The sequence below is a fragment of the Astatotilapia calliptera genome, chromosome 15 (genome assembly GCF_900246225.1).
Source record: "Astatotilapia calliptera chromosome 15, fAstCal1.2, whole genome shotgun sequence".
Classification (NCBI taxonomy): domain Eukaryota; kingdom Metazoa; phylum Chordata; class Actinopteri; order Cichliformes; family Cichlidae; genus Astatotilapia; species Astatotilapia calliptera.
The window spans coordinates 5911896-5925771 of NC_039316.1; the positions used below are offsets into that span (position 1 = coordinate 5911896).

At 41.1% G+C, this 13876-nt stretch overlaps 1 protein-coding gene across 4 annotated transcripts in view; it reads right to left on the reverse strand.

The window, feature by feature from the left end:
* Positions 1–13876, reverse strand: part of LOC113006791 (estrogen-related receptor gamma-like) — a 33454-nt gene that overhangs the window by 3734 nt on the left and 15844 nt on the right. For 3 of the 4 annotated variants that reach the window (XM_026142973.1, XM_026142970.1, XM_026142969.1), the window contains exons 4-6: positions 12944–13060; positions 4248–4358; positions 3469–3651 (exon numbers count right to left, since the gene is read on the reverse strand). In XM_026142973.1, coding sequence (XP_025998758.1) covers positions 3469–3651; positions 4248–4358; positions 12944–13060 — 411 coding nt within the window. The remainder of the gene's footprint in view (positions 1–3468; positions 3652–4247; positions 4359–12943; positions 13061–13876) is intronic. The other variant, XM_026142971.1, reaches the window with a different exon arrangement.

A 13876-nucleotide genomic window follows, 5' to 3' on the forward strand; every position in this document is an offset into this window, starting at 1 on the left:
TAAACCTGGTTATCCATGCTTATTAATATAAGCAATGATAGAGAATTTGCATAAAACAAAATGATTTTACACAAGGGAAGGCCACACGGCAAAGGGCATTACAAAGGACACAGGGAGTGAATAGGTGGTGAATCTAATTACTCTCTGTAGGACGTGCCTGCTTTGATTGACAATTACACCCCACAGGAGTATGATTAAACCCACCCACAGCCCCCGCATAAACCTACATTTACACACATACTTGCACACGTTTACTGTAATTAAATGAATGATTTTACAGAGCGAGGGAGCGGAGTGGGAGGTGTTTGTATTTTTGACACCACTGGTGATTGTTATCAGGATCCACTTCTCTTTACAATCAGTACAGGGACGTCAGTGGCACCCATTTCCCCCCACTATCACTCCCTGATTGATTGGAAAAGCTGTCTGTGCACAATTTTATTGGCCAATAGGGATCAGTATTCCGGCGCAGGATCATCGATCAGAGAGAAAGACCAGCACGAGTACGTGTTTGAGCCTGCATGATGAAATCGCAAGCAATATATTGATAGATTTTGAGGTAAAGTTAAACCATCAATAAAAAGAAAAGATCATGCATTAAATGGACCAGGCAAACATTTACCGAGGGCAACAAGGAGGAGAAAAGTCTTGCACGTGTTTGGATCATATCAACAACGGCGCATGGACAGTCACACTACAGTCACCCTTTAAGCATATTCATTTGACAGCCAACTTGCATCACGGACTCAAAAAGGCCAAAAACAAAGAGGGCAGTTGGTCTTTAGCCAGCTCATCTGCCAGTCCGGCCCTCAGACTTCAGACCACATCACTGTCAATCTGCCTGATAAGAGCAGACAAGGAGGAGGGGGAACAGCCAGGACAGTAGCCACATCACACTCACCTCCCCCTGGGCAAAGAACTCAGATGGCCCGGGCCACTTTGCCCAGGACCCCGATTCTCTCAACAGTGGGGGCCGTGTGTCCTGCCACTCACCCAGAGCTGATGTGACATGGCCATTACGCTGCTAGGAAAGGCCAGTCTTTTTTTAAATACTCGTATTCTGAGTGCATGTGTCTCTTCAATCTACATTTTCTCTTTGTTTCCTGTCAGCTGAGCTTTCTTTATATCTTTTACACCCTCAACCTGTTCCATAAAAGATCCTATTGTCATGTCTGTTCTTCCCTTTTTTGTGTCTTTTATTTTGAGATGCTTGTCATATCCTCTTTGGCCAATCTCATCTGTAATCTGCTTTTTTCTTTATCACCGCTGTGATTTTGATGCCTCTGACACTGTCTAGAAGGCTGAGCACTAAAGGGGCAATGTTTTTAGATAACAGAGTGGTGTCCAGGTTGGGACTTGAGCAGTAACTTTTATTCACACTTAAAAATATCAGATTATTTGAACAGGTCTCACCTGTTTCCACTCTTTATCACTGAGCTTGGCCAACTGGCTCCAGCTTTAAGTGGAAGTAGCATGGATCAATTTATCTAACGATATGTTATAGCGAGTGAAACGTGTGCTGAATACATAGCAGCAGGTTGGGCCTCAAGAGTCGGAATTCAGTGAAATGCCATTTAAAAAATATAATATAACAATAATAATGGAGCCCATGTATTATGTGATTTAAGATAAAAAATATATATATCTACATATTAAAGGTTATATGACACTGAAGTAGTTAAAATATTTTCACAGCTTTTTTGTGACATTTCAGAAGTTTGATTAAGATGTGCTTGACATTTTGATTGAATTTTAAAAATCAAAGCCCCCCACCCCCACCCCAAGGTACATGTGCACCGCTGCTCCGCTCTCCCAGTAAACCTTCCACTGGCAAAAGGGCCACAAATACACCCATCACTCGGACTCCCATCTGTCTTGACAGTAAAGAGCCAAACAACGGGAGAAACGCAGACAGCAGGGGCCCCGGGAGGTGAGAAGTGGGTGAGGGGAGTGGGTATTATAAGAGAACAATGGAAACGCTGATGACGGACACCAAACACCAACACACACTCAAATGATTGCTTCATGTTCGCTTCGTAGGGGCGAGCATGGAGGCGAATGTAGGTGAGAGAGGGGTTTTTGTTTGTATTGTAAGCATTTTAGAGATGAGGCATCAACAAAAAAAATCCCAGGTGTTTCCCCTGTCGTGTTTTGGGTCTGGACATATATATATATATATGTGTATATATGTGTATATGTGTATATATACATATATGTAAGAGCAGAATCAAGACCGATGATAAAACTGTCTGATGAGCTGGTGTGAATAATGATTCAGTTAACCTGCAGTTGAATTCAGTTCCACTGAATGTTAATTTTCCACCTTCACAAACTCACTATGCTGTATTTGCACATGTCAGGAACCACGACTCAAACTTAAAATAAAGGAAAACAAAATATGTTTTCACTGCAAAGCATGGATTTTTTGGATGAATGTCCAACTAGCAGGCCTTATCCTTTTTGTTAAATGATTGTTAGCCAGTCAATATGAAATTGAACAGACTTTTCTTTGAGTCACTACCACTTTCTCTGTTTGATCGCAAATGGAACATCTTTTTTTTTTGTACTGATGATTGAATTTTGAAGACATTAGCTTTAATGGTCTTTTTTTAAATACTATTTTCTGACAAATGAGTTGAATGACTAAATTAAATACAATCAGTAATGAAAATAAAGCCTAAAATGCCATCCCTGTTTTCCACAGTTATTACATTTTCACTTCAGCACCAATCTAAAGCAGTCTCCGTACACTCTGATAACGAAAGTATCCCACTCTTGAAGGCGCTGCAGGATTATGAGAACTCATTTCACCAGTTTGGAGCATCTTGTATCGAAAGGTGGTCCGAAACAACCTCTCAAAGTGTGTAAACTGCTTCTGAATTGTGTTCCTTTTATCATTCCTGGGTCTAAACCTGCAATATCAAAAGCAGATCCAGTCTGCATACCTCTGTGGCACATGATTACAACCATCAACAAAGCTGTATTAATCCCACTAAGCTTTTAGAATGCACTTCCCCTCTGCTTTCTACACGTGCATTCAAAGAAGGAAAAACAAATCTCCGGACATCCTTCCACTGTTCCTGTGTCAGAGGAGAAGCTAAGTGTGCTCCAAGTGCCAGGAGGATTTCCATAATTCAGACTGCACAGGGAGACGCCTGCGGCCCAGGAAATGAATTAAAACTTCCAGGTGGCCGCGGCTCATCTGGCTGATATATTAGGAGCACACTTTGGTCAGCAAGGGCACGGCGCATACACACACATACACGCACACACAGGAGCTTGACGGACAGATAACACGCAGCCAAGCCAACATTACCTCCCTCCTCTGGGCTTCCCGTGAGTGTCTTGGCTGCTACAAGTCAGAACAATCCTTCCACTGATCTGATTAGAGACTTAATGGAGCTAATGTGTGCGGTGTGCTTGTGCGAGGAGAGTGAGTGAGGCAGGGGAGACCAGCCGGAATCATACCTGGGATGTGCTTGGCCCAGCCGATGTTGACCACCAATTCTCTGTCAGCCAGGTCGCACAAAGTGGTCAGAGCCTTGATGTCGCTCTCGGGTACCGTGGGATCCGGCATGGCAAAGATGCCCTCTGGCTCAGCAACCAGCAGCAGAGATACCACCTTGTTCTCCACCACACCACCTACAGAGACTAAAATGAGTTAGAGTTTATTAATATCATAACTTTTGATCAATTGATCTCATTGATATTAGGATTTCCTTTGAAGAGAAGACACAAAAGACACACACACTCATGCAAAAGTTAAAAAAAGTGCAAAAAACAAGCATTGCATTGCTAGTGATGCCTGAACAGTCATTATAGTTTTGTATTTTCCTATTTTTTTTATCTGTGTTGCTGTTAACTAAAATGTTTTTATATCTAATTTTAGATTTTAGCTGAGTTTTAGTTGACTAGAATAACCTAAAAAACTTTGCTTTATCCTTGCTTTTCTGGCTTTACTACTGGAGCACGCTCATGTCAGGAGTGACGTCACTCCCAGCTCCAACATCTGACTTCAGAATGCACTGCTAACCTGATGTTTGAAAATGAGGTAGCTTTAAATAAGCACTTAGAATAAAACATTGAAAATTAATTGTATTATAAAGCAATAAAATTTTGTTTGCTTGTGCTTTGACAGACAAAATGACAGAAAACATTAGTGGACTGTTTTGGCTCCCAAACCACAACTTAAACCGTAAGAAATGACTCCATTAACACTTATTAGAACATTTTATTTTTACACTTACATGTTTTTTTCTGTGGCAAGGCATTCTGAGGGTGTAGATATGGGCTGTTCTCGGCATCTATTCTTCTCTTGTACTTTTGTCTGCCACCTCGGACCCGGTCCAGACGCACACCTACATAAACACAAACAGAGGACAATGATGTTTAGCATAGCCACAAACCAGTAATCTTGGAAACTTTCCCAAGCCCGGATAAATGAGGAGGATTTTGTCACGAAGGGCATCCGGCATAAAATCTTGGCCAATTCAAACATGTGGATCATAAAGAATGACAGTCATGTTATAAATATAGATGCCTGTTTGTCCTTTTTTTCATGCTAACGTCCACTCATTTACACAAAATAAATTACTGCCATTTCATTTTGAGTGACATTAAGTGTGTTTGAAACAAATCCTTGTTTAAACTAATGTTTTGAAGGTATATAAATGGCACAGGTAGCTGCTAAGTGTTATATTTAGTTTCTTAGCATTGTTTCACCTCGACCAGATGCTTTTGGTAGCTTGCAACAGAATTCTGACTGAATATTTGATCACTCTTCTTGGCACAATTGGTTGGAATCCAGTTGTGTTCAAGTTTTAACTGTCTAGCTCTTACACTTAGGTTATATATTTGGAGGTAGTCTTCCATACACTTGTGGACTGTACCAGTCCCACTGGCAGCAAAACACCCCCAGAGCATTGTGCTGCCACTACCATGCTTGGCAATAGTAAACACACTGAGCTATTTGACAATAACAGGCAGTAATCTTTGTCTTTTCTGACCATAAAACTTTTCTCTAGAAGGCATTTGTCAGTGTGGGGAGCTGCGAATTTCAGTGGAGCTCGAAGATGCCAATTTTAGAGGACTGGCTTTTTTTTTGGTTGGCACCGTCTCCGTCCATGGAGATGTAAATCTTGCTTTCCAGTGGCTTGGGAACACTGGTGTTCCAGCAGTTTTCAATCTAAGGCTGGAGACTTGATGGTTCCTGTGTTATTCCTGAACATCATCTCATCTGAGGATGACTGGTTTTCCCATGGACCTTGTACATACATACAGTTGTTTGAACTAATCATCCTGCAATGCAGTTGTGTGCCCACCTAGTGTACCAAAAATACTAGCATTAGCTGATAGCCTAGCACTAAAACCTCTCACGCCAAAATAAAACAAGACAGACTCTACAGCATCAGTGCTGAAATTTCAGACTTTAAAATGGTAGCTTAGAAACCAGCGGTTGATGTCATGGTGGCTATGTCCATCTTTTTTATACAGTTTATGCTCAAATAGCAAATGAAAGTTTCTCATGATGACTAAAAAAAACAAAGTTTGGGTGTCAGGAAAATGCTTTTTTGTCAAACCCAATAAACCCACAGGAAGTTGGTCAATTACCAAGCAAAATATACTGACATCTCAAGGAGAATGGGCAGGACAAGTCTAATGCTGGCACCGCAGCATGCATCCTGTAACATGACACTCAACAACTTTAGAGCAGCTGGTGACAACTGCTCATCTTAACAAGGACTGTGGCAATAACCTAGTCACCATGACGATAGGGATTTAAGTGTGTGTGTGTGTGTGTGTGTGTCCAAATGAGGCAGTTCGACGAGGGGAAGCTGATGGGATTTATACTCATGGAATCGCCATGTGTCTCTACAAAGACGAAGCATGCATCCACTGAGGTGAACGTGACTCAAGAACTCTTCAGTAGTGCTGTTGGATTGCCCAATCTACACAGTGTAAATAGCCGTAGTGCCCCTGAATAGATACTTAATGGCATTGGCATCAGTAAGAGACACGCCAAGGGTATTTGCTCACTTGACACCTCACAGTAATACCCCACGCCTTTGAGCCTGCAGCCTTCTGTACTTAGTCTTACTTCTGCAGATATTTATGTACCGCTTACATCAACATTAAGAACCTCAAATAAGGTTCTCTTAGTCGGACATGCAAGATGTGTTTTGCGGTTTTATCACTTGCATACCAGTGGTTTGTAAAGCTATTTTACAGGTGTGATTTACTATAACATATAATTCCATAGAATTTATTTAAAGAATTTCTACTTTATGAGTTAATGTACCATGAAGAGAGACAAAGGTGAGCTAGAGGAGAGGTTTGTGCATAGCAATCTGCCTGGTAACCTTTACTGTAAGCCAACAGGATATTAACAACTATCAAACTGCATGTGTTTACACTTTTAAAAAAGTGGACATGTCTGACACACAAACACCAAATCAATGTGTACTTATCTCTGCATCATCCACAAATTATATATTACACAGCGCCTATTATTCAGCCAGCCTCATTACAGTCAGAGTATTATGTACAAATTGACAAGTGTCTATTTGTACATAATACTCTCAGCAAATATATCAGTAATGAATACTTCACAGAAGTGTGCGTCGGAGTTTTGCTGTGTGATCTGCTCACTGGTTTGGCACCAGAGTTCAACAATATTTGCATTAAAATAAAAAACCAGAGTAGGGTTCCCAGATGTTTATCTATCTATCTATCTATCTATCTATGTATACACATTTTAGGGGTGCAACAATACATGTATCGGTATTGAACCGTTCGATACAGTGCTTTTCGGTTCGGTACGGTTCGGTACGCATATGCATCGACACAAAATTTTTAATTTATTTTATCAACTTTTCTTCTGACGATGCTGTCTGTGTTGAGAGCTCAGTGGATCTGCGTTTTACTACTCCGCCTAGGCTGCACTGTCGAGCGCAGATCCACTGAGCGCAGCGCAAGCTAGTGAGACAGAAGTTAAGCTTGTTGCAACATGGCAACTGCCTCAACGCTACCCAAAATTGAACCTACCCCACCCTCATTCAGATCTGGCGTTTAGAACTATTTTGGTTTTCATGTGAAGTATGACCCCGATGGACAAAAATAAAACAGTATGTTGGATGTGCCACGCAATGCTCAATTGGTGGGAACTAGTGCGTTAGCGCAGTTAGCTCATTAACGTGTTTACGCCGTCCAGCCCCACGCACGGGGCGATCCGCGGTAACTCGTTAACGGAGATTTGCTGCGTTATGGCGTTAACGTAATTTTAATGAGATTAACGCTGACAGCACTAGTGGGAACAGAACGAATATGACTGCACATTTACTCCGACATCATCCTAGTGCAAAGACAAGTGGAAGCAGACAAAAACAACAAGCACGCATGCTACAAACTTTACCTGAGTCATTTAGACAGCCGTTAGCACATGATTCTCCTTATGGGGACCTGATATGTTTAATAGGCCTCTTTTTTTAAATTTGTTTACATATTTGGTAATATCCAGCTGTATAATTCAAAAGGGATTTCTTAGTAATTTTTAAGCTAAATGAACAGTTCTTTAGGTGCTACAAAGCAGTTTTCAATATCAACTACTCAAAAGAAGCTGTAATACATAAATGATTTGCATCTCTGTAATATAACTTACATGTGCAACAAAAATAGCATCCAACCATTCACCTAAAGTACAGAACCACGGGGTAATCATACTTTTAGACCGCACATAAAATATGAACACAGCCACTGTAACCTGCTTGAACCCTTGAGCTGAGCCATCAACATCTTACTGTTCAAGATACAAGATTCGAAGTGTTTATTGTCATGTGTCACAAGAGACAAAGGCATTTCTCTGTGCAATGAAATTCTTTCTTTGCTGTCCACCCACAGATTCCGATTAATATATACAATAGAAATAGAACATAAAAATACAAATAGTACAAATAAATAAATGAAGACAGAAAGGGAGACAAAATATGGAGATTTGAAACAGGAATGTGTGAAGACAAATGTGACATGCAAGGGAATAATTGGTAGCTGCTTCCTAAAACAGGGATGGGCAATTCATTTCTCAATGGGCCACATGAGAAACTGGGACTGCTGTGGAAGGCCACACACTAATATTGGTGAAACTGGGACTGTTGTGGAGGGCCACACACTAATATTGGTGAAACTGGGACTGTTGTGGAGAGCCATATGCCAGTATTGGTGAAACTGGGACTGTTGTGGAGGGCCACACACTAATATTGGTGAAACTGGGACTGTTGTGGAGGGCCACACACTAATATTGGTGAAACTGGGACTGTTGTGGAGGGCCACACACTAATATTGGTGAAACTGGGACTGTTGTGGAGAGCCATATGCCAGTATTGGTGAAACTGGGACTGTTGTGGAGGGCCACACACTAATATTGGTGAAACTGGGACTGTTGTGGAGGGCCACACACTAATATTGGTGAAACTGGGACTGTTGTAGAGGGCCACACACTAATATTGGTGAAACTGGGACTGTTGTGGAGAGCCATATGCCAGTATTGGTGAAACTGGGACTGTTGTGGAAAGCCACACACTAATATTGGTGAAACCGGGACGGCTGTGGAGGGCCACATACCAATATTGGTGAAACTGGGACTGTTGTGGCACAACAATATTGTTGTGCAGCCCTCCAAAACAGCCCCAATTTCTCATGTGGCACCTTGGACAAAATAAATTGTTAATGCTTGTCCTAAACTGTATGCCTTATTATCTATTGTAATCCAAATGGGAATGTATTTTACAAAATTTTGCAAATTCTTACAAAATTGAAATCATGTTGTATTAGGTAAGCCCTGAAACCTATGATCGGGGCATGAACCTAATGAGTTTAGATCATAAATCAAGTGAAAAGTAAAGTTATATTCCTATACACTTCTATATATTCTGACTTCCCTTTATAACCAGGGGTCGTGTTCGTCTTCATTTTCATCTTTTATATACAGTCTATGGTCATACTTTTAATATACTGTGCTTCACAAGAGCAAGAAAGAAAACTTAATATCAATATGGATGCAGAACATCAATGACATACAAATAAATTTAGATCACGTGTTCGCTAAGTTTTAAGATTTGTGAAGACTGAGAAGTTAAAGCTGAAGAAGATGAGCAAGGTATTAAAGGAGAGATTGGCTGTGGAAAGTTAATGCCCCCTGACCTGCTGGTGATGTCATAAGGGGCGAGTATGGATTAGCTGGATGAGGATGTGGGTGCCTCCTATGTGTTGTTATTAGATTTAACACCGTTGGCAAACGGGATTCAGTCAAACACTTTTTTGTGGTTTGATTAGTAGAAAAAAATGAGCTTTCATGTAGGTATATTTGTTTCCACTCACATGTGAGAGTTACAACACACATCAGAACTGAGTGTAAGTTTTCACAGTGGAATGTGCTGACAACCAGAGGGCCAAGAATAGCTTTTGTGGATAACAAAACAGATATTCACGCACACCTCCTTCCTGTTCCTCTGAACAGCCCATCTCAGTTTGATAAACAGGGAGTAGTCATATTTATTTTTTGCCTCTTACATCAGACCATCTTCCTTTGAAGGGATATGGACTTCCACATGAGACGCTTTTACAGGTTCCTAAAATGCACCCTGCATACATACAGGTGGTTGAGAAACAGAGAAATCCAGCCGCTGATCCAGACTGATCCTTGTTAGCGTGGTTTAGTGTTTAGTATAAACAATCCCAACACTCCTCGGATATTGCGACAAATATACACATGGTGCTACTAACAGCACTGTGGCGTTATCTTTCCTCTGTCCTGATGCTTTTCTCAGAATGCTGATTAATGCTGAATGATTAACACCCCTAAGAAAAGGTAACTCCAGCCGGGAGGAAGTAGAGATTAGACAGTAAGACAAAACAGAAAGGTGGGGGCTAGTCAGGGAATTGTTGCACCATTGGCCATATTTCTTAGAAACATAAACCATTAAACCATAAAAACACAGAATCACATAGTTTCTGCTTTATAACATCTATTTTCAAAATAATTTTCACATTTCCTAAAATACTAATTTTTACTGTTCTGAGTAGCACTAGCAACTGTAGAAATGGGGACTAAACAAAGCTTAATCAAATCCTGCCTGAGGTCTATGTGTCTTTTAGCTGTGTTTTTAATATGGCTCTGACTCTCCCCATTAAACCTCACAGCTCCTCTGTCTCTGGCTTTACTACGGCCTCCCCAGGGAAGAGCGGCATTACGATACACGATGAAGCGCATTACGAGGGCGCTTACAGCCAGAGTTACGAGGGGCAGTTCCCATTTCATGGAGGTCCAGGAGTCCCACAAGGCATCTGGAGGAATTTATGAGGGAGGAGGGAAAGCAAAGAGAAGAGAGGGCTGAGACATAGACTGGGATGCTGCTGATGCCCCCACCCCTCCCCCGCCACGCACCCATCCCATTAAAAGCAGCTAATTTAGAAGAAGGGCAGAGACAGTCCTGCTCACAAGAACACAGTGGCATGAGCATAAATATGGCTGCTGCTGACTGACATGTTTAAACACAAACACGTGTAAAGATGCTATTATTCTGTATATCAATAACTTACAAGCACATTTATACACAGCTGCAATGACCAGATGCTGTTGTGTGCTTAGCAACGAAGAGGTGGTATTAAATTATCATTGCACTTTATTGCAACCTGGGTCGCATTTTAGCAATTGTTACCCATTGTTTCTATTGGTTTAGCATTAGACCAAAAAAAGTAGCTGGAGTCATCTGAGAAGTTGACAAACCAAACCAAACCAAAAGAGAGGCTGCCCGAAATTATGATAATCTGTCAGCAGACAGGCCATAATATATGCTCTCTAGGTTTTATATGATGGACATTAAGTCTTGAAATTTGTGAGACAGCGTATGTCACGGGAGAGTAGAAACTTGTCGGGCTACTCCCTTATTCCCAGCAGATAGATCCACATATTTGATTTGGCACAGATTTTTACGCAGGATGCCCTTCCTGATCCAACCCTCCAAGGCGTTTGTGTTTCGTCAAGGCCTCAAACTTGGAACATTTCACTTCTCAGTGAACAACACAATGAGCTATCAAATTCCACCGACAGCATCTCTGACTGCTCATATTCACTGAATTTGGGATCTAATCATTTATTTTGCAGACAGAGAAAGTTAGATCCACTTTTATGGAATCTAATGAGAACTTTCTGTGAAGCCCATCAACCTGCAAACCGCGTTTAACATTCAGAGGAGGATTGCAAATGCAAAGAGGTAACGGTATATCTGTTGCAGCAGCCATTGTTGTGTTATGAGCCTATGTTTTTAAGACATAACTCTTAAGGAAGAAAAAGGTCTTTAATTTTAAAAAGAAAATGGTAAAATCAATATAGAGATGAAATCAAACCAGAACAGTGCTGACCCAGAAGAAACAGAACCTTTACTAAGGAAAAAACAAACGCCAATAGCAATAAAGCAGCATGGTGAGTTTTTTGTTAGACCCTGCATGATGCACAGAGGTTGACATGCCTCTGATGCACAGGATTGGTCCGTTTTCTGGGGATCAGTGAAGATAATGCAATGGGTAACTACATCCCTCTTGTATTCTGCCTGTCACCAAAACATAATAAATGAGAAAATAAAGAGAAAAAGCACAGGTTCAGAAAGGTAGCTGACACTTCCCTCGCGTCTTCCACTTTGACCCACATGCCTTTGAAGATTAGAACGCCATCTTTCTAGCTTTCATACGTGGAGATTAAAATGGATGAAGCTATCACAACTGTGTACCCAGCTGAATTAATCCATAGTTTGAAAACACTGAATAAAGGTTTTTGATTTCAATATGGCTCTTGTGAATTACATGGTGTGTGATGCTGACAACAATGCCTAATAATTCTATTTACTCTCTCTTATGCCTTGGATTTCACCCCCCACCCACCCACTCATGCGTTTCATCAGCTCCCCTCTCTCTTCCTTATCTTCTCGTGGACATACGCAGAAGGCAACGAGTGGCCGGTACTGTAGGAGGTCGCTAATGTTTTCCTTTTTGAGTCACTTCTAAATCTGGATAATATGTCACACCGCAGGCACATAGTGACACTAAAGGAGCACCTGACCACACTCACAGAGTACCAGTGGAACATATTTACCACTGTCATCTCATGTTTTTGAGCATGTATGATGAAATTTTGCAGGGTGGACCTTAGCTATAGAAAAAAGGCAGGAACATGAAAGCTCATTGCTAAACTTATTTGATGTATTGTATTGTAGTAGTATTTAATAAGTATAAATACTCTGTAAGGTGACTGGGATCTGTTAGCACAGATCCTATAATTCTGATGTAAGAAGTGGCAGAATGTTATTGATTACTGCAAAACAGCAGGCTCAGTAGGCTTTAATAGGTAACTTATCCCATTCTAGTTTAATCTGCCCTTAAACTCTCTTCTGTTTTACATTTGATGCAGCTCACAGCGCGCTCTGTTATCTTAATAGCTGCTGCAGCACTGCTCACACACCTACACAAGTTGGCACATGTCCATAGGCTATTTCAGAGGAAGACTCATGAAGCAAAGACTGACACAGATGAGCAGTTATTAGCTTTCTCCTCCCTCTCTAAGACACAGCTCTGCATTGTTCAAACTTGTGTTTACCACACATACAAATTACCTACACACACGCACCTCGTAGCCGGAACAGAGGCCTTGAAGTTTAACTGTCAGAAGTTTTAGGTTTCATTTGAGTTTACACAACTACTGTCAAGGGTTTACTAGGTTATTGTTTAGAGGAAGTAATTGCAGTCAGACTTGTATTAGGCTTCACTCTCTTTCTCAACTGTCTGAAAGAGGAGATTTGAAATTCTGCCACCGACTGATCGATCTCAGAAAAAAAGGCAGCTCGAGTAAGGTTTTGACAAGGATCGGAAAAGGATTTTTTTTTAGGATATAGCTGACCTTCTCTCAACATGCCCACTGCCAGACATTTCAAAAATCGACAAGCCTGGCAAGATTTCCGTCTTCTCTTGGTGATTTCACATTCATTGGATGCTGGACAGCTGTATTCGATGTTACCTGGAGGATAACAAGTGAGAAGGGGGGGGGGGGGGGGGGGGGACTTAGTAGTTGCTTTGCAAACAATGAAGCAGCAATTCAGTATTACTCATTGTCACTGCTATCTCAATGTTATGTCTGAGAAAATGTTGAGATTACACAGCAAACCTCACTGGCATCTGTAAAGGATCTAAACTGAGGTACTTTTGAGAAACAGAATTTTTTTTCAAAAGGAAATGTTATAATTTAAACCAAGGCTGAGATACTTAGACTTAGAGCTTTTTATTGTCATTGTGCAGTTTCTTGCACAGCGAAATTGGGTAGATTGGGTAGATACGCTGACTTTAAGGTTGTAGTTCTTTAGACTGTTCCTTATTTGCACCATGTTGGATCTCAGGTTTTCTGTTATGTATTTGTGGTCTTACCCCATAACTGACTGATTACCCTAACAAGTTAATTTCACTATAAAGTTGTGGTAAATTATACCAGAGGGTTAATGTATTTGTGGTCTCGACTTGTAACTGACCCTGATTACCCTGATAAGTGATCCTGATTACCCTATTAAGTAAATTTCACTATAAGGTTGTGGTAAATGTCCACATTTTAAAAAAATATAAAACCATACATGTTCTCCACACTAACTGGCAACCCAAGGTGTATGTTAAGTCTGATGGCTTTCTGCCAGTTGGGGGTGCTTTTAGCTGCCACCCTTGATCAGCGATAGGAAGTATCTGATGAGCCAGATCTGCTTTGTCTGATGCGACAGCCAGTGAAGCTTGCTCTGTGAACTCATCTAGAGTAGCCAACTTCTAGAGGCCTAAACTAAACGCTTCCTGT